At 37.3% G+C, this 24,418-nt stretch overlaps 1 protein-coding gene and 1 non-coding gene across 2 annotated transcripts; one reads left to right on the top strand and one right to left on the bottom strand.

Moving 5' to 3' along the window:
• Positions 1-1,594: 1,594 nt before the first annotated feature.
• On the bottom strand, positions 1,595-1,701 carry LOC145033200 (small nucleolar RNA R71). Its single transcript, XR_013677436.1, has one exon. It is a non-coding gene; the product is annotated as a small nucleolar RNA R71 (small nucleolar RNA).
• A 1,354-nt stretch (positions 1,702-3,055) lies between these two features.
• Positions 3,056-5,480, top strand: LOC145030011 (uncharacterized). Its single transcript, XM_078978452.1, has 2 exons — positions 3,056-3,503; positions 5,005-5,480. The coding sequence occupies exons 1-2, from the start codon at positions 3,056-3,058 to the stop codon at positions 5,478-5,480; spliced, it is 924 nt and encodes a 307-aa protein (XP_078834578.1).
• Positions 5,481-24,418: the final 18,938 nt, after the last annotated feature.

Raw genomic sequence — 24,418 nt, 5'->3', positions numbered from 1 at the left:
ATTGTGACCACATATTTGTATGTATAGGAATAGCTTACGTGAAACTAGAATTAACTAGAAGATAGTAAGTTAATGTGTGAGCTTGTTTGATGAACATCAACAAGAGGTTAATTGAAGGGCCAATTTAATTAACCATTACAAGTCTTATTTAACCCGAATCAATAACTAGAAAAACTGTTAATTTAGGTAACTAGCCACTACTTGAGTTAATTTGTTTTCTAAGGATTAGTAATAGCGAACGCGAATCTAATCATTTTAATCGGTAGGCAATGAAGAAATAATCCAATACATTGAAATCATCCATGGGAACAAATGAGTCGAACCTAAACAGAAGTCCTCCTTAATATTGAATTTACTTGGTAATTTCATGTTCTAGTTGTTAGTTATTTAATTTGAGTGTTAGTTATTCTAATTAAGTTTCTAGTCTTGTAAAACTATAGAAAACCCTTCGTTTAATACTTGTTTTTAGATAATATTAGTTTTTAGTCTTAATTTTTCGTTTCCTGTGTTCGATACTTATTTAACTACACCACAATTGATAGGCCCACTGCCTTTGCATGTCAATTTTATAATTAAAAGTAGGATTAAAACTAGTTAAGTTCACACACATCAAGTTTTTGGTGCCGTTGTCAGGGAACAGTTCAAAAAATAGCACCAATTTCTAGTTTTATCGATCCTTTGTGTGAGATTTATCTTGCACAAAGTTATTTTTTTAGGTAATTTAGTTATTAGGATTAGTTTTTATAGTTTTATGTTTTAGAAATTTAATTAGATAATTTTTATGTTTCTGCCTTGAACTCGTCGAGTGCAGTCGAAGCTACTTGGCGAGTTCGTCGCATTTTTGCACTTGTCGTTTTATTTTGTTTTTGTTATTTTTATGCGTTTTTCTTGTTTTGTTTGCAGGATTTTCATGACCAGAGGATCCAACACACCCCTGGTTCCTCCTTTTGAAGACCCAGAATCTGCTTTGAGGAAAAACAAAGGCAAGGACGTTGAAAGCTCGAATACACCTAAGAAGTCACCTTTAACTAGCTTGAAGACGGTTTTTGGGAAGAAAAAGAACAAGAAACCAGGAGAGACCAGCAGTCAAAAGAGCGAAGAAAGCAAGTTAGAGGATATTGAAGACAATCCATTAGAAGCCAAATTCGAATACGACTACGAAACTGAATACGAAGAGGAAAGCGATCAAGAAGGAGACTTTGCCAACACCGTGGAGAACATCGATGAAGTTCCCATGGGCAAATGGAAGAAGAGGATACGAGATGATACCGTCCTGGGACTTGTGCAACCCGCAATTCCTGAAACTGCCACTTTTGAGCTTAAGGGTCACATACTTGTTCAACTCAAGGAGATCCCCTTCTACAGAAAAGACCACGAAGATGCCTATAAACACTTGGATAAAGTCAATGATGTAGCTGATTATTTTAATGTCCCAAACGTGCCTCGCAAAACCCAACTGCTTCATATGCTTCTGGTTACATTCAAGGGTGCTGCAAAGGATTGACTCAAGTCACTTCCCCCTGGATCCATCACTACATGGGCTAAGCTGAAGGAAGAATTTATTGACCAGTTTTGCCCACCTTCAAGGAGAGTCAAGTTGAAGAAATCTATAGCCAACTTTGACCAACAAACTGGAGAATCCCTTTATGAGGCATGGGAGAGATACAAAAGTCTACTAAGGAATTACCCACATCATGATCTTAATAGCCAACAAGAAGTCTCCATCTTTTATGATGGGGTTAATGTGACTACAAGGCAGGTTCATGACTTGCAAAGACCGCTCACCAAGAAGCCACCCCCGGTGATCAAGGAATTAATTGAGGTATTCTCTAAACACTCTAGAGAATATCATAACCCACGAAATGAAGTAAGTAAGGGGTAGTGAACACTGTTAACGATAGCATGGTTGAAATGATGGCTAAACTAGATTGTTTAGATTGGAGGATGACTAAGATAGATCAAACAATCCATGCTATTCGGGTAGGATGTGAGAATTCTAGAGGACCTCACCTCATTAAGGATTTTGATTTGGATGAGAATGAAAACAAGAAGGCCCAAGTATTCTATTCAAGTGGCGACATATTTGATGATAATTGGCGAAAACCGAAGAAGGAATGGCTCCCGTATGACGAGTACAAAAAGGCAAAGGAGGAGAAATACAAGCAAAAAGAAAGAGGTTTCTATTAAAAGGAGCAACCAGTTTTGGAAAAGAGGGTTGATTTGGAACAGATGCTTACAAGATTCATAGCCACATCTGAAAAACAACACAATGATACCGATGCTACACTTAAAGATCAACAAAATATGTTGAGAGAACACCAACTTATGATGAAAGATCAACAAGCTTTGCTTAGGAATCAGCAAGCATCTATTCTCAACATAGAAAAGCAGCTAGGGCAACTTGCACAACAAGTGAATGAGAGAAGACCGGGTGGACATCCGAGCAATACCGAAAGTAACCCGAAATGTGCACATATAAACATTGTCACAACTAGGAATGGGAAGATTGTAACTGCTTTGGCCCATATTCAGAACAAAGATCTGAAACCGGTGCAAGAGAAGTAGGCAAAACGGCAGAATCAAGATCCGAAGACCCAACTAAACCCAAACCCTGCTCGCCGAGTGCATGATATGGACTCGACGAGTCCAATACCTGATCAGAAAAATAAACCTCCTGTTAAGCAATATCAGCCTCCACTGCCTTATCCAGCTCAAACTAGACAGGAAAAGAATGAAGAAGACTACTAGAAGTTTTTAGAACACATAAAATTAATATACCATTCATAGAAGCAGTTGCTCAAATGCCAAAATACGCCAAATTTCTCAAGGAGCTTCTAACTGTTCATAGAAGAAGGTGGTCCTAAACGAGAACTGTTTAGCTGCAATGTTAAACAAACTTCCTAAGAAGAAATGAGATGCGTGAAGTTTAACATTGCCTTGCCAATTTGGAAACTTGGCCACCATTTATGCACTAGCTGATTCAGGGGCAAATGTAAATCAAATGCCTTACTCGTTTTTCAAAAATTTGGATCTTCCCGAGCCAAGGCCCATTCATATGGCAATACACCTAGCAAAAAAGACGGTTACATTTACTAGGGGAATTTGTGAAGATCGTTTGGTGAAGGTGGACAAGTTCATGTTCCCCGCAGACTTTATAGTTTTAGAAATGGAAGCGGATCCCCAAGTCCAGATTATATTAGGTAGACCTTTCCTTAATACAACAAGTGCTATCGTAGGCAAGCGAGATTCTAAACTTACCCTTCGGGTAGGAGCTGAATCAATCACTTTCGGAGTTGATCAAGACATGAAGCATGCAAGGAGTAGTGACGACACGGCATTTGCAATTGACATGTTGAAAGAATTGTTGGAAGATTGGAATGAAGATAACCCAAGCAAGTCAACCATCTCATTTGAAGAAGAGTTTGATGCTGAAAGGGATATGCTGGAATTAGAAAGACTACTCGAGGAAGCTGATTATAACGATCTGATCAGAAGTGCAGAAGGTTTGACTCGCCGAGTAGCCTCGACCGACTCGGCGATTCCATTTGAAGAACCCCGACTATTCGCGAATATTACAACGGACTCGACGAGTCCCCTTACTGGACTCAACATGTTCAACATTGAGATTACCAAAAATGAGCTCAAGGCACTACCAGATCACTTGGAGTATGTATTCTTGAAGATCGCCAGCAAAAACCTGTAATTATAGCTGCTGATTTGACCAAACATGTGAAGGAGAGCCTTGTGGGTGTATTAAAGAAGACGCAAGGTGCTATAGCATGGAAGATAACTGACAAAAAGGGTATTAGTCCGACCTATTGTTCCCACAAAATTAACTTAGAAGATGGGTCAAAATCTGTAGTGCAACGCCAACGAAGACTCATCCCGAACATGCAAGAAGTAGTGAAATAGGAGGTGGTCAAGTTACTAGATGCCGGAATCATTTATTCAATCTCTGATAGCCCATGGGTGAGTCCGGTCCAAGTGGTTCCGAAGAAAGGAGGTATGACGGTAGTGGCTAATGAAAACAACGAATTAATTCCAACAAGGATGGTAACTAGGTGGCAAGTTTGCATCGACTATAAGAAGCTAAATGAGGCCATATGCAAGGTTCACTTTACATTGCCTTTCATCGATCAAATGCATGAGAGGCTTTTCGATCATATTTATTATTTTTTTCTTGATGGGTTTTTGGGGTACTTTCAAATTCCAATCGACCCACAAGACCAAGAGAATACCACTTTTACATGCCTGAGTGGAACATTCGTCTATAGACGCATGCCTTTTGGGTTATGCAATGCACTCGCTACTTTCCCAAGGTGCATGATGGCTATCTTTCATGATATGATCAAAAAGTTTATGGAGGTTTTTATGGATGACTTCTCGGTTTTTGGGTCCTCTTTTAAAGATTGCTTGTCCAACTTGGATATAATGTTAGTAAGATGTGAGAAGACCAACCTTGTCCTTAATTAGGAGAAGTGTCATTTTATGGTGAAGGAAGGAATTGTGCTAGGACATAAGGTCTCAAGGAGGGTGGTAGAGGTGGATAGCGCAAAGGTGGACACTATCGCCGAATTCCCACCTCCAACAAATGTCAAGGGGATAAGAAGCTTTTTAGGCCATGCAGGGTTTTATAGACGTTTTATTAAAAACTTTTCGAAGATCACAAAACCCTTGACTCAACTTCTTTTGAAGGACGCCCTTTTCAACTTTTCTAAAGAATGTCTTGAAGCATTCAATTTGTTGAAGGAAAAGTTAACTACTTCACCTATCATGGTAACTCCAAATTGGACTCTTCCTTTTGAGCTAATGTGTGATACTAGTGACTTTGCGGTGGGAGTTGTTTTGGGACAAAGGATTGACAAGCATTTCAGCTAATCTATTAAGCAAGTAAGACCCTAAACCCGACACAAGAGAACTACACTACTATAGAAAAGGAGCTACTAGCGGTAGTTTTTGCATTTGATAAATTTTGCTCATATTTGGTTTTGTCAAAAACCATAGTTTTTACTGACCATTCTGCCCTTAAATATCTTTTTGCTAAACAAGATGCTAAGCCAAGCATGATTCGTTGGGTGTTGCTATTACAAGAATTTGACATTGAAATACGAGATAAAAAGGTGACGGAGAACGTGGCTGCCGGTCATCTATTGAGATTGGAAAACCCGCATTTGGAAGAGTTAGAAGAAAACAATATTAGAGACGAATTTCCCGAAGATCATTTATTGGTTATAGTAGGAGAGATTCCATGGTTTGTAGATACAGCTAACTATTTAGCTAGTGAATACATCCCAAAATACTTGACCCGCCAAAAAAACAAGAAGTTCTTTTCAGAAAACAAGTATTACTTTTGGGATGAGTCATACCTCTTTCTTAGCTCTGCTGATGGTGTGATAAGAAGATGTGTATCCGGGAAAGAAAGTCGAGAAATCTTGGAGCATTGTCTTAGCGGGCCCACCGGAGGACAACATGGAGCGTAATATACATCCAATAAAGTTTTTGATTCGGGTTTTTATTGGCCTACTATCTTTAAAGATGCTACAAAATTTGTCAAAGAATGCGATTCATGCCAAAGGACGGGAAATAGTTCATCATGCAACGAGATGTACCAACATAACACTCAAGTTTCTGAAATATTTGATGTTTGGGGAATTGATTTCATGGGACCTTTTCCAATATCAAAGGGAAATAAATACATTTTGGTACCAGTCGATTATGTATCCAAATGGGCGGAGGCTCAAGCATTACCCACGAATGATGCTCGAGAAGTGGTACATTTTCTCAAGAAGTATCAGTCGATTATATATCCAAGGGCCCTAATTAGTGATCGAGGCACCCACTTCGCCACTGATCAATTGGCTAAGGTGTTGCAAAAATATGGTGTCCACCATAGATTTTCAACATCCTATCATCCTCAAACGAGTAGGCAAACTGAAGTTACAAATAGGGCGTTGAAGAGAATATTAGAAAGATCAGTTTGAAGTAATAAAAAAGAGTGGTCGGATAAGCTTGATGATGCACTACGGGCATTTACAATAGCTTTCAAAACACCTATTGATACTACACCATATCGGTTGGTTTATGGGAAGAGTTGTCACTTGCCGGTTGAGATTGAACATAAGGCATTTTGGGCTTTAAAAATGTGCAATTTTGAGTTGGATGAACTTAGAAACAACCGATTGATGCAAATGAATACCCTTGAAGAACTAAGGAATGAGGCCTACACTAGTTCATTGATTTACAAAGAGAAGACCAAGCATTGGCATGACAAAAGACTCAAGGGTAATAAGGACTTTCATGAAGGACAAAAGGTGTTACTTTTTAATTCAAGGCTCAAACTATTTTCGGGCAAGCTTAAGACATGATGGGATGGTCCATTTATAGTCAATCAATTTTTTCCACATGGAGCTATTGAGCTACTATCAAGAGATGGAACTTCTTTCAAGGTCAATGGTAATAGGGTGAAAAGATATGAAGAAGGAATTCCGAGAATTGAAGAACTTAAAGAAGGGCTGATGCTGGAAGGGATTACAACAACGTAAGTGGGAAGGAGTCTAGCTAATGACTCCTTTAAAAAGAAGCACTTCCGGGAGGCAACCCGCATTAGAGTTTGCTTTCTTCTCTTTTTGGTTTTTATTATCATTTTACTTAGGATTTGTTTTTATCAATCTTCTTCTCTGTTAAAATGATTGCTTGAGGGCAAGAAATGCTCAAGTGTGGGGTGACATACATTTTATTTTCAAAACTCAACTCAAATTTATCACTGTATGAAAAACTCGACGAGTCTATAAGTCTACTCGGTGAGTCCATTTCAGAAATCTCGTAAACACGTTGAATCAGGCATCTACTCACCGAGTAGGTCTGCCAACTCAACGAGTACATATATTCACCCGAAAAAAAATATTTTTATTACATTTTATAAAAGAGGGGTTTTTACCCTAAATTGCAAAACACTCAACCATTCATATGAGCCGCCTCCCCACACTCGACGTGCATACACTCTCACGCATCCATCTTGAATCTTCTCTTTTTTTGCAGTTTCAACCAACAAGGTAACAACTTTAGCTCTTATTCCTTTACAAGTTTCGATTTTTGGTGTCATAACACCTTTAATTTATGGAAAATCTCATTTTTGTGAACACTTGGACTTTAGGGTTTTGATTTTTGACAATTAGGTCTTTTTAGTCGTGAATTTTTACAATCAATTTCCCCTTGAACATACCAAAGCAAACCCCTAAAATAATTTATGGATTTGGCCGGTTAAATTCATCAAAACAGATTTGCACACTCGAGCAGTTTGTCCTACTCGCCGAGTCGGTTCGTGGACTCGATGATTCCATGCTACTGATGCCCAGAAATTTGCCATTTTTAATACTTTCGGTATTTTGTCTGTGGTTTTCTTGTTTCTTTGCTCTGTAGGAACCATGTTTAGGAGAGGTCAAAGCTCACGAGGAGACGGTCATTGGGACATCCCATGGTTGACTTTTCCAAGCATCACTAATAAGTCTTCACTTACACGAACAAAAAACAACCTGGAGGCCTTGAGGCAAAAGCAGATATATGTTCTTAATGAGTTGGATTGGACATGGATATAGCAGGCTGGGTTGGAAGAAGCACTAAACTATTATCTGGTCAAGTCTTGTGAAGTAATTGGGGTGCAAATAGTTTGTGATGGGTGGAGTTGGTTGTTTAAGCTGCAAGAGCCAGTATATTAGGAGTTTTTCTGGGAATTCTTTGCCACCATCTCTTTCCAGGGTGGTGATGATTACTATAATCTGAACATCATTTCATTCTACCTTGGAGGAGAGTATCGCCAGTGTAGCATTGCTGAGTTGGCGTGGAGATTGGGAATCTATGATCAGAATGAGATCATGTCCGAGACTTTTGAGTCATTTTTGGAGCAGTGCCACAAAGATTTACCTGAGGGTATGGTTGCTTCTACTTGGTGGAACACCATTGCCAACCGGGTTTACATACCTTCATCTTCTCAAGAGGGGAGCATCCGTTCCCCGATACATCGCCTAATACATCGTCTGATCGCGAGCACTATAAACATGCGAAAGGATGACGAGAAAATCCCTATTCTCGACATCTTTCATGTGTGGAGTATTATTACTCCTAATGTATTTTGCAATTTGCCATATTTCATGGCAAAATAATTGGCGGAGAGGGCAGTGAAAGAACGTGTGACTTCAAAAATCAATGGTGGTATGTTTGTGACAAGGCTTGCGAGAACCTATGGCATTTTGCACCGACCAGAGGCACGAGCATTGACTATGATTCCAAGTCCTCCCTTTAGCACAACTTTATTTAGGAGGGATAGGATCATTGAGGATTATGGAGGGGGCCATATTAACATTCCAAATGATGATGAACCATTGGTGACGGAAAAACCGAGAAGGAGGGTACGGAAAAGGAGAGCGCGGGTGCCACAAGACCCACCGGTTATACCTGTGGAGGAGGAGCTGCCTATGGATTGCTATAATGTTGAGCAACAAAGGAACCAAGACGACATCGGGCGGGGAGTGAACTTTACCAATGAGTCATTGGTTTGTTTATTTGAGCAATTGCAATTGGCACCAAGGCCCGGATACCCATATATCTCCAATTGGGATGAAAGAATGGAAGCAAGAGGAAATCAAGCGGGTGGAAGTGGAGCCGAAGGAGATGAAGACGAGGAGGAAGATTGATGTTTTAGTGTGTTCTTGTTGTTTAAGACTATTTATTTTTCTTTGTTTTTGGGTGTTGAACTTGTCGGATATTTATTTAGGAATCTGTTTTCTTTTATTACTTGTGGTTGTTTTCTTTTCTAATTGAAGGATTGGATGCATGAAAGAGTCTCAATTGTCAAAGTTAGAGTGAGGATCGGGTCTAGATGAGAATGTGCATGAGTTAGGGTCGAGTCCGTTATCAAGGAAGGTCTTAGAGTGCTATTTGTTGAAGAAAATTGAAGAAAATACACTGAGTTATCATACCCAGCCATATTAGAAACAAAAACCACAAGCAGAATGTTATATTGCTCACTCAGCGATGGACTCACCGAGTGCACTTTACCTACTCGACGAGTCCAAGTTTAGATCCATGTTTTTTCTACTTAATGTATTGCTACTCGACGAGTTGCCGTATAAAATCGACGAGCTTACCACTTATTCATTCTAAAGGCTTATATTCTACTCATATTCACTACGGGTCTCACTTATATTCATTAGAGTTTAATTTCTGAAGATTTCCGAGTATTTTTCCTGCATTTTTGGAGCTTTCCCACACAAGATATGACACCCAAGGCATGGATGAGCTATTCCCATGTCTAACATCAATTGAAGATGGAGCTTTAACATGAAGAAATACCAACCTCGGCACTACTACCCTAGGGGAGTTTGTTCCAATTCTCTTTTTATTTTATTATTCTTTATCATGCATAATATGCAATGGAGACATTTCATAAATTAAGTGTGGGGTAGGGGTTGGTTACATTAGTTAAAATTTTAGTTAAATTTTGAAAATTTTGCATTAAAATTGCTAGGGCTAAATTAGAAAATTTTGGTAAAGCAATTAGGAATCATGCTAGTGTTACGTTTGATGATTGCATGAAGATCCAAATGTTTAGTTGAGCCTATATACGTTACAATGCATTTGTGGCCTCCTTTATTCTAGTGAAATCATGGGACAAAAACACAACCTCACTTAGTTTGAGGGATGCAATATGTTTAGCATCATGTACCACAAATGTATCCAGGAAATTTTTATCTTTAACAAATAAAGGTTGAAGTTGAGTGCCCTTGCTTAACCATGTAGATTTTGAGTGAAAAAAGTGAGTTACATGTGAGAAAAAAGAGAGAATTACAAGAAAAGTTGTAAGAATTTTGGAGCAGTTAAAATGAAGAGAAAAGATCAAAATTCCAAAAGTTCAAAAGTTGAAGATACCCAAAAATCAATGAAATAAAAAAGGTGGCAATTTTGAAGAATTAAGGAAATCAAAGTTTAAATTATCAAAAAAGTGAAGAATTCCAAAAATCTACATAGTGGTATCAAAGCATTGTAATTTTTAGAATTGTATGCTTGGGTTGCTCAATCAAAAACACCTTGAGACTAGGAGGTTTTCTGCGGATGGATTCATAAGGATGCTTAAAATGAGCATTGTTCGGAAAAAGTGGGCAACTGTTTATGAGGATTGTGAGTATTTAGAATCAAGGGGGATCCTTAGGAAAATTATTTAGACACAAATGCATGAGTTGCGGTCTTGACATAATGGCTGGGTTGGATTGGGATTGTCTATGTAATATTAGTGTGCTTAATTTCAGTTTTGCTTTGGGGAAAGCAAAAGTCAAGTGTGGGGTATTTTGATATTTGCATATTTAGCTATATTTTTATATTGGATTTTTATCATTTATTGGCTAATTAATTGCATATTATGGAAAAAAGATAATTTAATATTCTTCAAAGTATACTTTCAGTCCAAGGAAGGAAGGTCGAAAGCAAAAGGAAGCAGGAGATATGAACGGAAGCTCGGGAACAAAAGAAAGAAGAAAATGGCTTAATTCTAAATCTACTCGGCGAGTAGGATCGTCTACTCGACGAGTAGATGTGAAGGTTCATGAATCAATGCGTGGAATCCTTTTCGAACACGGATTTTAAGTTAAGAACTCACCGAGTAGGTCACTGGACTTGGTGAGTAGCTCCTGTTTTGAGAAAACTATAAATAGAACTCACAAACCCGAATGGAGGACTTTTTATGGAACCCTAGGAGGTTGTTGAACGATTGGAGGTATTGCTAGGACGTGAGGAGCTGTAGAATCAACCTTTTATTCAATTGTGAAGAGAATCAAGATATTTTTGGTTTATTCTTAATAACCTTTTGATTTGAATCATGTCTACATACTTTGATTTCGTTTTTTAGTCTATGTTTATTGTAATCATGAGCTAAAACTCGTAACTTCTGTTTAGAGTATATGAATTTGTGAACATGGATTAGTTATTTGATTAGGATTAATTTTAATTGGTCATTATATTTTATTAAGCTTGTTAAAGAACCTTATGTGTTAGCAATAACTATTCTTCTGTTAATAAATCAGTAATTAAGTTGTATGAACATCTCTTAGTTATTAATTTCATATAATTTATTGTGACCACATATTTGTATGTCTAGGAATAGCGAACGTGAAACTAGAATTAACTAGAAGATAGTAAGTTAATGTGTGAGCTTGTTTGATGAACATCAACAAGAGGTTAATTGAAGGGCCAATTTAATTAACCATTACAAGTCTTATTTAACCCGAATCAATAACTAGAAAATCTGTTAATTTAGGTAACTGGCCACTGCTTGAGTTAATTTGTTTTCTAAGGATTAGTAATAGCGAATGCAAATCTAATCATCTTAATCGGTAGCCAATGAAGAATTAATCCAATACATTGAAATCATCCATGGGAACAAATGAGTCGAACCTAAACAAAAGTCCTCCTTAATATTGAATTTAGTTGGTAATTTCGTGTTCTAGTTGTTAGTTAGTTAATTTGAGTGTTAGTTATTCTAATTAAGTTTCTAGTCTTGTAAGACTAGAGAACACCCTTCGTTTAATAATTGTGTTTAGATAATATTAGTTTTTAGTCTTAATTTTCTGTTTACTGTGTTCGATACCCTACTAATTTAACTACACCACAAATTATGGGTCCACTGCCTTTGTGTGTCAATTTTATAATTAAAAGAAGGATTAAAACTAGTTGATTTCACATACATCAGTTACTATAATTACTTATCTGAGGACTAAAAAGGTCTTTGCAAGTACGTTAATACTTTCTAAGTGGATACACTAAGGTTATATGAGATTAATGTGTCGTAGACTTAGAATTTGTAGTCTTTGCTTTACTTCATGTTCCTTATTTGGTTGTGGATTTGGAGTTAGGGTTACTTATTCAAAGCTCTACCCTACTTTGATTTCATATAACTTGTATGCACTATGCAAGTATTGAAGTAGGATGTAAGGATCATATTATAATTATCTTAACTAGTACGTCTATTTATATTAGATTCTTATATACCTTTTCTTGCGTAGATATCATGGCTGGATTCCATCTTCACGGTGACCCGTACTTCCCGAACAAAGGCAATGATGGATGGCTTGAAGACGAGCCAGAAGATGATCATCCAATCCCTTTGGATGATCATCATGCAAAAGGGTTCTCTGATGGTTCCGAAACCGAGCCAGAAGTCAACAACCTACCCCCTATGGCTCCGGTCCCGAATCTTAACCCTCGTCAAGCTTTTCAAGGCCCGACGCCTGCATGGGTGGAATGCTTGGAAATATGGAGCGAAGAGCAAAATCAGCCCATGTCATTTAATGGAGACCAATTTTTTTATGACCTGAGTGAAGGAGGATCAGCAGACAGAGTCTTGCCAATTAGTTTATTACTCCTATCTCTCAGCATCCTCATCCCTAGGATATAGGCAGCTTCTCCAAGGTTCTTCATAACGAAACACTTCCCAAGCCAGGATTTCACCTCCTGCATGGTTAGAATGTCATTACCTATGAGCATTATGTCATCCACATGTTGGATAAAGTGTCTAAGTCCATAACTTATTTGGTATATACTTGACCCGACCCGACATGGTCAATTTGGGTTGCCCTTCACCCAAACTATCTATGGATAATTTTATGTGAATTGTGTACTTATGATATATTAATATATTATAAGTTATAATATATTAATATAAAGTCATGTTATTTAATTAGTTTTAATCTTGAATTAATTATGAATTAATTTAGTGATTAAAAGGAAGACTAATTAAATCATGGGTTGTTATGTTTATATGGTGTGGGCTAATACTCATTTGTTAATGGATTAAGCTTGTATGGAAGTCCATGGAGCTTTTAACCCATGGATCCTTGGAAAGGAAAAGACATGGGTTATTAGGGTTTTACCCTAACCATGCACACTATATAAACAAGCTTATGTTGCATGAAATAGCACCCTAGAGTGTGTGTGTCAGGTGTGGCTGATTTCTAAGAGTGTGTATACTCTCTCATAAAGTTTTCCAAGTTTGTGGTGATTTGTGATTTACATTTGAGGCATTCACATTTTTGGTTCTTGGCTCTGAAACTCCAAGGAATCAACACTCATCAAAAGGTATGTAATTCATCTAGTTCCTTTTATGTTTAAAAGTTCCCCATGCCATGCTAGTTAAGTTATAAACTTTGTAAAACAAATTTTACATGTATTTAGAAAAACATAGATCCAAGGTTTATTAGGGTTGCATGTACACTTAGGAAGTGTTAGAATGCTGAAAACCCAACAGCGGTATCAGAGCCTAGGCTTGTTTGTTTTACACTTGATGCAAAATAGTGAAAAAATTCGATTTTCTTGCCGTCTACATGATGAACTCGCCGAGTCCATGGGGGGACTCACCGATTCCATGGCCAAATTCATCCTACTCGTCGAGTAGGTTCGTGCACTCGGCGAGTAGAAGCCTCAGAATGCATATTTTCGACTTTTGCTGCTAGAAATGGACTAGAAACATTACCCTAAAATGTTTTGGTGTTTTAAAACTTGTTTTAGTTGGTGTAATGGTTGTTCTAATCTATTTACAATAGCTTATATGAAAATTTCATGTTTTGTATGTGTTCATATAATTCTTGAAACTTTGATGATCATGTTCATGTTCTTATGGATTTAGAAGATGATATGAATTATTTGCTGAATTTTTTAGGATTAATTCTTGATCATTTATGTGTTTTAATGGAGTCCATAATTTGTCCTTAAGTTATGGATATCCAAAGGTCACTTCTTTAAAACAGACATTTAAAACACATAAGTTACATAAAAATGAAGAATCCTCATTTTTATGAACCTTTAATTCATAAGTAATAAATGAAAAGTTTTGGATAGTTATGTAACAAACCGTTATTTCAAACCTATGTAATAGTGTAGGTCATTTTGTACTTGTTTGTAACCTAATAAAGAGAAATCATAGCATACTATGTATATTTACATAATTGACCCTCAAAAATAAATTATTAAATAATCTCAATTGGGATGAACCAAGTGATAGAGATTGTAACAAGGTTTCCAAAAATATAAAGAACCAAAAATACGAGTTATAACAAAGAAGTTATGACCAATCGAAAATCCGCGACAAAACCAGCAAAACACTGTTCAGTGTAAAAACTGAATTTTTAATAAAAGGATTTCTAGCCTTAACAATCTAAATGAAAGTTATAGTTTATGTTAAACTAAAAACTTTCATAAAAAGAACGTCAAAATCTGACTTCATATGAGGAAGTTATGATTTTTCTAAGTTTCAGTATAACAGTGTACAACTAAAACCTCGAAATAAAGATAGAGTGGTATTTAGCCGACACAACCTAAATGAGCAATGAAGGTCTCGTCATTAGTAGTACAATGGTAAAAAGACAGACAAAAATGGACGTCGTATGAAGAAGTTATGAATTCATAACGGATTCCCGTCCCGGTCTGTTTAAAATAATAATATTAAAATATATGAAAATTAGCCGACGAAGTCTAAACGAAAGTCGTAGAGTATAACTTTACCTACGCGTGCATATAAAGAACATCAAAAATGGAGTTCGTATGCAAAAGTTGTTAATTTTACAAGTTTTGGCACAAAAATAAAGAAAAATAGCAAAAATCGGAAAATCTCGCATGAATAGTAACGCCACATCACCCTCGCATCCGAGCTTCCACTTGGCGCCTGCTGATTGAACCGATGCCACGCGTGTTGCCTCTTGATTAGGCTGCAGCCGAGGTCCACTAAGAAGCCAACAGCTTCGCATGGAGACACACCGGAGACGCCCCTTGCACACACCTCGCACGCCCTTCGCACGCTTCCCTTCGCACGTGTCATTCTTCTATTGGACCGAAGTCCGGTCCCATCCGACACAGCCAGCAGCGAGCCTCCAGTCCGAAGAAGTCCCCTCCCCTTGCCACCTGTCCGACACGCGGCAGCCTCGCGTGGCCTCGGATCCGAGGCTTCAGCCTATATAAGGCATGCGAGGGTTCCAAAGATTTTTCACTTTTTCACCCTAAATTTCACCCTCTTTCACATTCTCCACTCCCCTAAGCTGATATACAACCCCTAAAGCCCCGGTATCAAGCCTCGAGCACGAAGTAAGCCTTGAAGCCCCGAAGTTCTTGAAAATTCATCCTCTCTCTCCTGTCAAAACTCTGTCCAAATTACCACCTATCCTGTGAGTTCATACCCCCGTATTTTCATAATTTCTACTATTTTAAGGGGGGAAATACAAGTATAACACAACAACCTTTTGTTATAAATAAATGATTTCAAATCACGATAAAACGATTTTTAAAGCATCAAAAATACTCCAAATATTGAACTCTTTTATAAACTTATATTTTTCCTAAATATACATAATTTTACATATATATAAAATTGTATATTTATATAAATATAAAAGTTATCTCATCAGTTTAAATACCCTTTGTAATATGTTGAGCAAAGGATTACATGCAATAATAGTTATTTACCAATTCATAAAGTACATATAAATTATAATAGGTATAATTTATAATACATAGAGCAATACTTCAGGATTTAAGTATACATGAATACATTATTTTACATGAAAGAAGGGTTTTCATTCAAAACAAATCAAGGGTTTAAACTTGTCAAATAAATGTTTAAAATACTAATTCAAGAACATGCTGTCAATCATTTATTTCAGAATGATTGGGTTTTCATAACTAATATACATGTAACGTTTATATGCTTTTTATGAGACATTCAAATCAGATTGTTTAATTCATTTTAGATAACCAAGGTAAAGCCCCGACATTATAACCAGAATCCCCAGTCCGGGGATCGAAACAAGTTGTGTGTAGATCCATATCGGGATTGACAACCCCGCACTCAGGCGGCTAGCTACAGTCAGGCATACACGCCAATGAGTGGCAATTGTTATCAACAGTTTAAACGCTCACAAGGCGTTTGTTTCAGGCGTTCATGTCTTAGTATGGTTATAATAACTCATTAAAAAGATATTAACAACACGTTAGTGTATAAACAACTAAACGTAAGTACATCTTCAAAGTACTAGTTTACAAAATACAAAGTACAATGGTATACTACAGTTTTCAATAACAGCTGGCGAAGCCAGACACACACTCAGTTATAAGTTTTACAAATACAGTTGTTCACAAATATGACGGTTTTATGGGAATAAAACTACTTTTCACATACCAGAGAAACTATGGAATTTTCTAGAACAGTTTTCGTATTCAAAATACAAGACACCCATGGAAACATAAATACTTATGTACTCACTCCACTTATTGTTGATACTCTCTTTTTAAATTACTTGTATTCTCAGGGAAATAATAACAGGTACTCCCCGAGCTTTTTGAAAAGATGGAGCCATTATGAGTCTTATCTTCTTTTGTATAACTATTTTGGTTTCAATATACAATGATTGAACACATGTAAATATTATACTTTTAAATAGAATGGTTGTTTGTACTTTGATTACTATGATGCATGCGTTGTGATACTACAAATGAAGTCCTCCACCCCAGACGTTTCCACCGTCTGGTTTGCGGGTGTGACAGATTGGTATCGGTGCATTGTTTATAGTGAACTCAGTATATCAATCCATAAAAGATATACAAACTATAAATGTATTGGGGCTGAGAACTCTGACTACAAGTATATTTTTTAGAATTCTAATTATTTTTACAAGAAGTATACTAACCCTCATACCTACAAGTACATAGTCATAAGAACTTAAAAGTATTTGGATGTTGAGCATTACAGTCAAACCCGACCAGTTATGTAATCACATCTAGAATTAATATAGCCTGATCAACTATATTGATTTCAGATATGACCAACATGTGTTTGGGAGTGATAGTAGTGTTGTGAAATGTCTAAAACTTATCAACTACAGAAGAAACTTTAGAACAGAACCTAAAATACTATAAGAATATTTAAACATCGATATGCTTTAGTTTGTCAGGCATTTCTCGTAACCTTATTCTCGTACAGACACAATGGCAGGACATGATCTACCAGGGGACCCTTATTTTCTAAATCATGGCAATGAAGGATGGATAGAGGAGGATCCAGAAGAAGACTCAGACGAAGAACCCTTTGAGGACATCGAGTCAAGTGGTACAGATACAGAGCCACAAGTTTGCAACTCGAGGATACATCCGCCAAGGAAAGAGGAAGCAATCCCCATACCTGAGTGGGGCCAATACATAAACTATTGGAGTCGACAAGAGGGCCAACGCCCTCCCTACAGAATGGCACAGGGTTTCTATAACATCTTAGAATGAAGAACAACTGACAGATCTCTTCCAGTTATAGTGAACCGAATAGCCCGACAATTTGATCAATCAAGGATGTCAATCAACAGAATCCTAGAAGTAAATGCGGCTGCGCAGGCTAACGCCGCATATATCCTTCGTCTTGACGAGATGCAAGATGATACCCAACACCATACTTAATCCCTTCAAAGGCAACTTAATACTGCTGAATCAGAAATCAAAGAAATAAGGGAGCATCAAGCTGCCCGAGAAAAGCGCTGGTAATCGCAAGACGAAGCGGAACCCAGTAACCGTCGCAACAACCGTCGCAAGTAGTGTTTACACTACTTTTCTAGTTTAATATACTTAATGTATAGACTACTTTCAGGACATGTACAAAATCAAGCATCAATAAAATAATAAGCACCTTAGTTCAACAAGAGTTATTACAATTTTCACAAACTTTCCATTCTAAAGTTTTGGGATAAAGGATATATTCCAGTGTTGTTTTTCATAGTTTTCGATATGGCCGCGAAAATTTTTATTTTCGGTAGGTCGGTTTGATGTCGATACTTTCATAATATTGTGGACCTGCTTGAGAGTCAAAATATACAGATTACATAGATATCAACACAATCGACATGTATGTAGATACTCTTTGAAAAATAACCACTCCATTTTATATTATTCTATTGCAAGTTATGCTTGTAGTAGACACCTATTTCCAATTCTTTACAAGCTTCTTGCGAATTAAGTGTTTAAGTTCAGAGATATCAAATTCATATTCATTCTTGATATCTCACTATCTTTTTATTGACTTTTATAGAAAAATATGCCTCCTCGTAGGAATCCAAGGCGTAACAATGAACCGGAAGCACCGACGCCACCTCCACCACCAACCCCTCAATTCGATGCTGCCATGTTCCAAGTGGTAGTCACAGCAGCGGTAGTGGATGCCTTATCACATATCAATGCTCCTGGTACTAGTGGGTCGGGAGCTGATCCACGTCCTTCTAACTTTGTTGAGGGTCATGAGCACTCGAGAGAGTGCACTTATAAAGACTTCTCGAATTCCAAACCCAAGACCTTTAATGGAACTGGAGGAGTGATGGTTTTAAGGTAGTGGATTGAGAAGATAGAAGTAATCTTTGAAATTTGCTCCTGTCCAGAGGGTAGCAAAGTTAAATTTCCTGCCTTTAATTTTTTAGATAGGACCCTAACATGGTGGAATGGCCATGTTAAGTCACTAACTTTAGTAGTGGCTAATACTATAAGCTGGGAGAACCTAAAAACCATGTTGATGCGGGAATACTGCCCTCGAGGGGAAATTCAGAAATTGGAACAAGAACTTTGGGGTATTACTATGACTGGTACTGACATAACGACTTACATGAATCGATTTTGTGACTTGGCGATTCTGTGTCCGGAGATGGTTGCTCCAGAGAGCAAAAAGATTGAAAGGTATATTTGGGGAATGTCGCCCCAGATATAAGCAAGCGTCATTGCATCTAAACCTGTCACCTTTGACAGCGCCAAGGAACTGGCACAGTCACTTATTGACCACGAAAAACGTCAAAACTCTATGGTTACTGCCCCAAAACAACCTAGGGAGAACAACAACAACAGCAAGAAGAAGGGTTGGAACAAAAGGAAGGGAAAATCTCCTCTGGAACCTTCAAAGAAGCGAGAAATAGTGGCAATCCATGCTACTACTGTGCCTGCTACCAAACCTACTACTACACCTACTGTTGCCCCTAACTACCCAGCACCAACTAAACCCTATGCCGGTAGCCTCCCTAAATGCAACAAGTGCAATTTTCACCACACTGGGAATTGCCCTGAAATGCAGTGTCATAACTGCAACAGGAAAGGGCATACTGCCCGATTCTATAGAACACCACCTCAACCCCTTAACCAAGTACCTGCCACTGGAGTAAGTCGAGCATGCTACCAATGCGGTGATGTGGGGCATTTCAAGAGAGATTTTCCAAAAGCTGGAAATACCGGTGGGGTTGGGAGAATTCTAGTGCTAGGTCAACAAGAAGTGGTGGTAGACCCTACAGTGGTCACGGGTACGTTCCTTCTCAACAATACTTATGCATGCATTCTTTTTGATTGTGGTACCGAGAGGAGCTTCATGAGACATAACTTTAAACATCTACTAAATCAGAACTCCCAACCACTAAATAAAACTTTCACAGTAGAAATGGCTAATGGGAAATCCGAATCCACCAATGATATATACATAGGATGTATCTTTACCTTAAATAACTTTTCTTTCCCAATAGACCTTATGCCGGTCTCTATCAAAAGTTTTGACATCACAATAGGTATGGATTGGTTGTGCCCCAACCATGCCGACATCCTATGCTATGAAAGAGCTATTCGTTTGAACTTGTCAACTAACGAACTCTTATTATCTACGACAACAAACCCAGAACGAACCTTCAGATTATTTCATGCATTAAGGCACAAAAATACCTTCGCAAAGAGTACTGTGCATTCCTAGCTCATGTGGTAGACAAAAATCAAGAAGTGAAAGACATCGCAAGCATTCATGAGGTCTGCAACTTTCCCGATGTATTTCCCGATGATCTTCCAGGGGTGCCTCCCGAATGACAAGTCGAATTCCGAATCGACTTAATCCCTGGAGCTACCCTTGTAGCCAAATCCCCCTATCGTCTTGCACCTTCTGAAATGCAGGAATTATCCAGCCAACTTAACGAAATCCTAAGCAAAGGTTTCATAAGACCAAGCTTCTCACCTTGGGAGCAACTGTTTTGTTCGTAAAGAAGAAGGATGGATCATTCCACATGTGTATAACAAAATCCGCACACTTCTTACCAATCAAGGAGACTGACAAGATGGAAAAGCTAACGAGAACATACCTCAAGGAGATTGTTCGACTGCATGGTGTACCAATATCTATTATTTCAGACGGAGATAGTAGATTCACATCTCGTTTTTGGTAGTCTTTACAAAACTCTCTGGGAACTAGGCTAGACATGAGCATAGCCTACCATCCGCAAACCGATGCACAAAGTGAATGGATGATTCAAACTTTAGAAAATATGTTACGAGCTAGTGTGATAGACTTTGGGAAGGCATGGGATATTCATTTACCTCTTGTTGAGTTCTCTTATAACAACATTTATCACACTAGCATAAAAGCTATTCCATTTGAATCCCTTTATGGCCGCAAGTGCAGATCCCCTATGTGTTGGGTAGAAGTGGGAGACACACAGCTAGCTGAAGGTCAAACTCCTGACAGCGCTCTCATAGGTCCAGAAATTATTCGAGAAACTACTGAGAGGATCGTACAAATTCAGGAACGACTTAAAGCTTCCAGAGATAGACAAAAAAGCTACGTAGACAAAAGCAGAAAACCCTTGGAATTCCAGGTTGGTGACCGAGTTTTGCTGAAGATCTCACCCTGGAAGGGCATGATACGCTTTGGAAAACATGACAAACTAAATCCAAGGTACATAGGACCATTCGAAATTCTTGCCCGAATCAGCCCTGTAGCTTACAAACTACGATTACCCCAAGAACTAAGTAACATTCATCCTACCTTCCACGTTTCGAATTTGAAAAAGTGTCTTTTCGACGAGACTCTTGTGATACCACCCGAGCAAATCGAGTTAAACGAGAGCCTCAATTTTGTGGAAGAACCCGTAGAGATACTAGACAGGGAAGTTAAGAAAACCAAACAAAGCCGCATCCCGATAGTGAAGGTTCGCTGGAATGCAAGGCGGGGACCTGAATTCACTTATGAGCGGGAGGATCAAATGCAACAGAAATACCCACATCTTTTTCACTAGTCTATCTGTAAAGTAAATTTGGGACGAAATTCTCTCTAATGGGGGAATAATGTAACAAACCGTTATTTCAAACCTATGTAATAGTGTAGGTCAATTTGTACTTCTTTGTAAATTAATAAAGAGAAATTTTAGCATACTATGTATATTTACATAATTGACCCTCAAAAATAAATTATTAAATAATCTCAATTGGGATGAACCAAGTGATAGAGATTGTAACAAGGTTTCCAAAAATATAAAGAACCAAAAAATCCGAGTTATAACGAAGAAGTTATGACCAATCGAAAATCCGCGATAAAACCGACAAAACACTGTTTAGTGTAAAAACTGAATTTTTAATAAAAGGCTTTCTAGCCTTAACAATCTAAATGAAAGTTATAGTTTATGTTAAACCGAAAAATTTCATAAAAACAACGCCAAAATCTGACTTCATATGAGGAATTTATGATTTTTCTAAGTTTCAGTATAACAGTGTACAATTAAAAACTCGAAATATAGATCGAGTGGTTTTAGCCGACACAACCTAAACGAGCATTGAAGGTCTCTTCATTAGTAGTACAATGGTAAAAAGACAGACAAAAATGGACGTCGTATGAAGAAGTTGTGAATTCATAACGGATTCCCGTCCCGGTCTGTTTAATAATATTAAAAATATATCAAAATTAGCCGACAAAATCTAAACGAAAGTCGTAGAGTATAACTTTACCTACGCATGCATATAAAGAATGTCAAAAATTGAGTTCGTATGCAAAATTTATGAAATTTACAAGTTTTGGTACAAAAATAAAGAAAAATAGCAAAAATCGGAAAATCTCGCATGAATAGTAACGCCACATCACCCTCGCATGCGAGCTTCCACGTAGCGCCTGCTGATTGGACCGATGCCTCGCGTGTTGCCTCTTGATTGGGCCACAGCCGAGGTCCACTAAGAAGCCAATAGCTTCGCATGGAGACACACCGGACACGCCCGTTGCACGCGCCTCGCACGCCCCTCGCACGCTTCCCTTCGCACGTGTCATTCTTCTATTGGACCAAAGTTCGGTCCCATCCGACACAGCCAGCAGCGAGCCTCCGGTCCGAAGAAGTCCGCTCCCCTCGCCACCTGTCCGACACGCGGCAACCTCGCATGGCCTCGGATCCGAGGCTTCGGCCTATATAAGGCATGCGAGGGTTCCAAAGATTTTTCACTTTTTCACCCTAAATTTCACCCTCTTTCACATTCTCCACTCTCCTAAGCTGATATACAACCCCTAAAGCCCCGGTATCAAGACTCGAGCACGAAGTAAGCCTTGAAGCCCCGAAGTTCTTGAAAATTCATCCTCTCTCTCCTGTCAAAACTCTGTCCAAATTACCACCTATCCTGTGAGTTCATACCCCCGTATTTTCATAATTTCTACTATTTTAAGGGGGGAAATACAAGTATAACACAACAAATTTGTGTTATAAATAAATGATTTCAAATCACGATAAAATGATTTTTAAAGCATCAAAAATACTCCCAATATTGAACTCTTTTATAAACTTATATTTTTCCTAAATATACATAATTTTACATATATATGAAATTGTATATGTATATAAATATAAAAGTTATCTCATCAGTTTAAATACCCTTTGTAATATGTTGAGAAAAGGATTACATGCAATAATAGTTATTTACCAATTCATAAAGTACATATAAATTACATAGGTATAACTTATAATACATAGAGTAATACTTTAGGATTTAAGTATACATGAATACATTGTTTTACATGAAAGAAGGGTTTTCATTCAAAACAAATCTAGGGTTTAAACTTGTCAAATAAATGTTCAGAATACTAATTCAAGAACGTACTGTCAATCATTTATTTCAGAATGATTAGGTTTTCATAACTAATATACATGTAACGTTTATATGCTTTTTATGAGACATTCAATTAAGGTTGTTTAATTTATTTTAGACAACCAAGGTAAAGCCCTGACATTATAACCAGAATCCACAGTCCGGGGATCGAAACAAGTTCTGTGTAGATCTATATTGGGATTGACAACCCCACACTCAGGCTGCTAGCTACACTCAGGCATACACGCCATTGAGTGGCAATTGTTATCAACTGTTTAAACGCTCAGAAGGCGTTTGTTTCAGGCGTTCATGTCTTAGTATGGTTATAATAACTCATTAAAAAGATATTAACAACACGTTAGTGTATAAACAACTAAACGTAAGTACATCTTCAAAGTACTAGTTTACAAAATACAAAGTACAAGTTTTACAAATACATTGGTTCACAAATAGGACGGTTTTATGGGAATAAAACTACTTTTCACATACCACAGAAAATATGGGATTTTCTAGAACAGTTTTCATATTCAAAATACAAAGACACCCATTATGAGTCTTATCTTCTTCTTTTGTATAACTATTTTGCTTTCAATATACAATGATTCAACACATGTAAATATTATACTTTTAAATAGAATGGTTGTTTGTACTTTGATTACTATGATGCATGTGTTGTGATACTACATATGAAGTCCTCCACCCTCGGACGTTTCCACCGTCTGGTTTGGGGGTGTGACAAGTTACAAAACTTGCCCTCAAGTTTTGGAATTTGTATAGTTTCACACACTTTAATAAACTTTAATTCCAACCCTTAGAGTTTTAATATTTATTATTCAACACTTATACTATTTATAACATTAATGGTTTATTATATATATATATATATATATATATATATATATATATATATATATATATATATATATACGGAAAAGTGAATATACCCTTAAGGGTATATAACCTTAGATACCCAAACCCACAATAATACATCATTTTGTTTGATATAATCATTATAATGTCTTCAACTTCAACCACTAACTTCATTTACTTTCAAGATTTTTGAAATTTCACTATTATCTTCCTCTTATATTACATATGTATGCCGAAGACATACTAAGCTATATATATTATAGTTAAAAATGAAAATTATGTAAAAGGAAGATAAATGTAAAATTTATAAAATTCTTGGAATTAAATCAAGTTAAAAGTTGAATTAGAAGAATATTGGACAATTATAATAGTTATATATGATATAAAATGATGTAATATAGTGAGTTTGGGTACCTAAGCTTATATATATATACCTTAAGGGTATATTCACTTTTCCCATATATATATATATATATATATATATATATATATATATATATATATATATATATATATATATATATATATATATAAGATTAAGTCATTCTACCGCTAGTAGGCCTCATTCACGAAGCTGGTCTATAAGGGGGGGGGGGTATAAGGTTGCTGCCTATAAAATGGCAGCTTA

This window comes from Lactuca saligna, chromosome 2, assembly GCF_052625555.1.
Source record: "Lactuca saligna cultivar CGN05327 chromosome 2, ASM5262555v1, whole genome shotgun sequence".
NCBI lineage: Eukaryota > Viridiplantae > Streptophyta > Magnoliopsida > Asterales > Asteraceae > Lactuca > Lactuca saligna.
This window is presented reverse-complemented; position numbering and strand designations above follow the sequence as displayed.

What these genes read in the sequence shown, in the direction of transcription:
- LOC145030011 (XM_078978452.1), top strand. Translation starts at nt 3,056, where the DNA reads ATGGCAATACACCTAGCAAAAAAGACGGTTACATTTACTAGGGGAATT. An exon ending in TCTGATCAGAAGTGCAGAAG is followed by an intron (nt 3,504 to 5,004) that starts GTTTGACTCGCC and finishes CAAAAACCATAG; the next exon opens with TTTTTACTGACCATTCTGCC.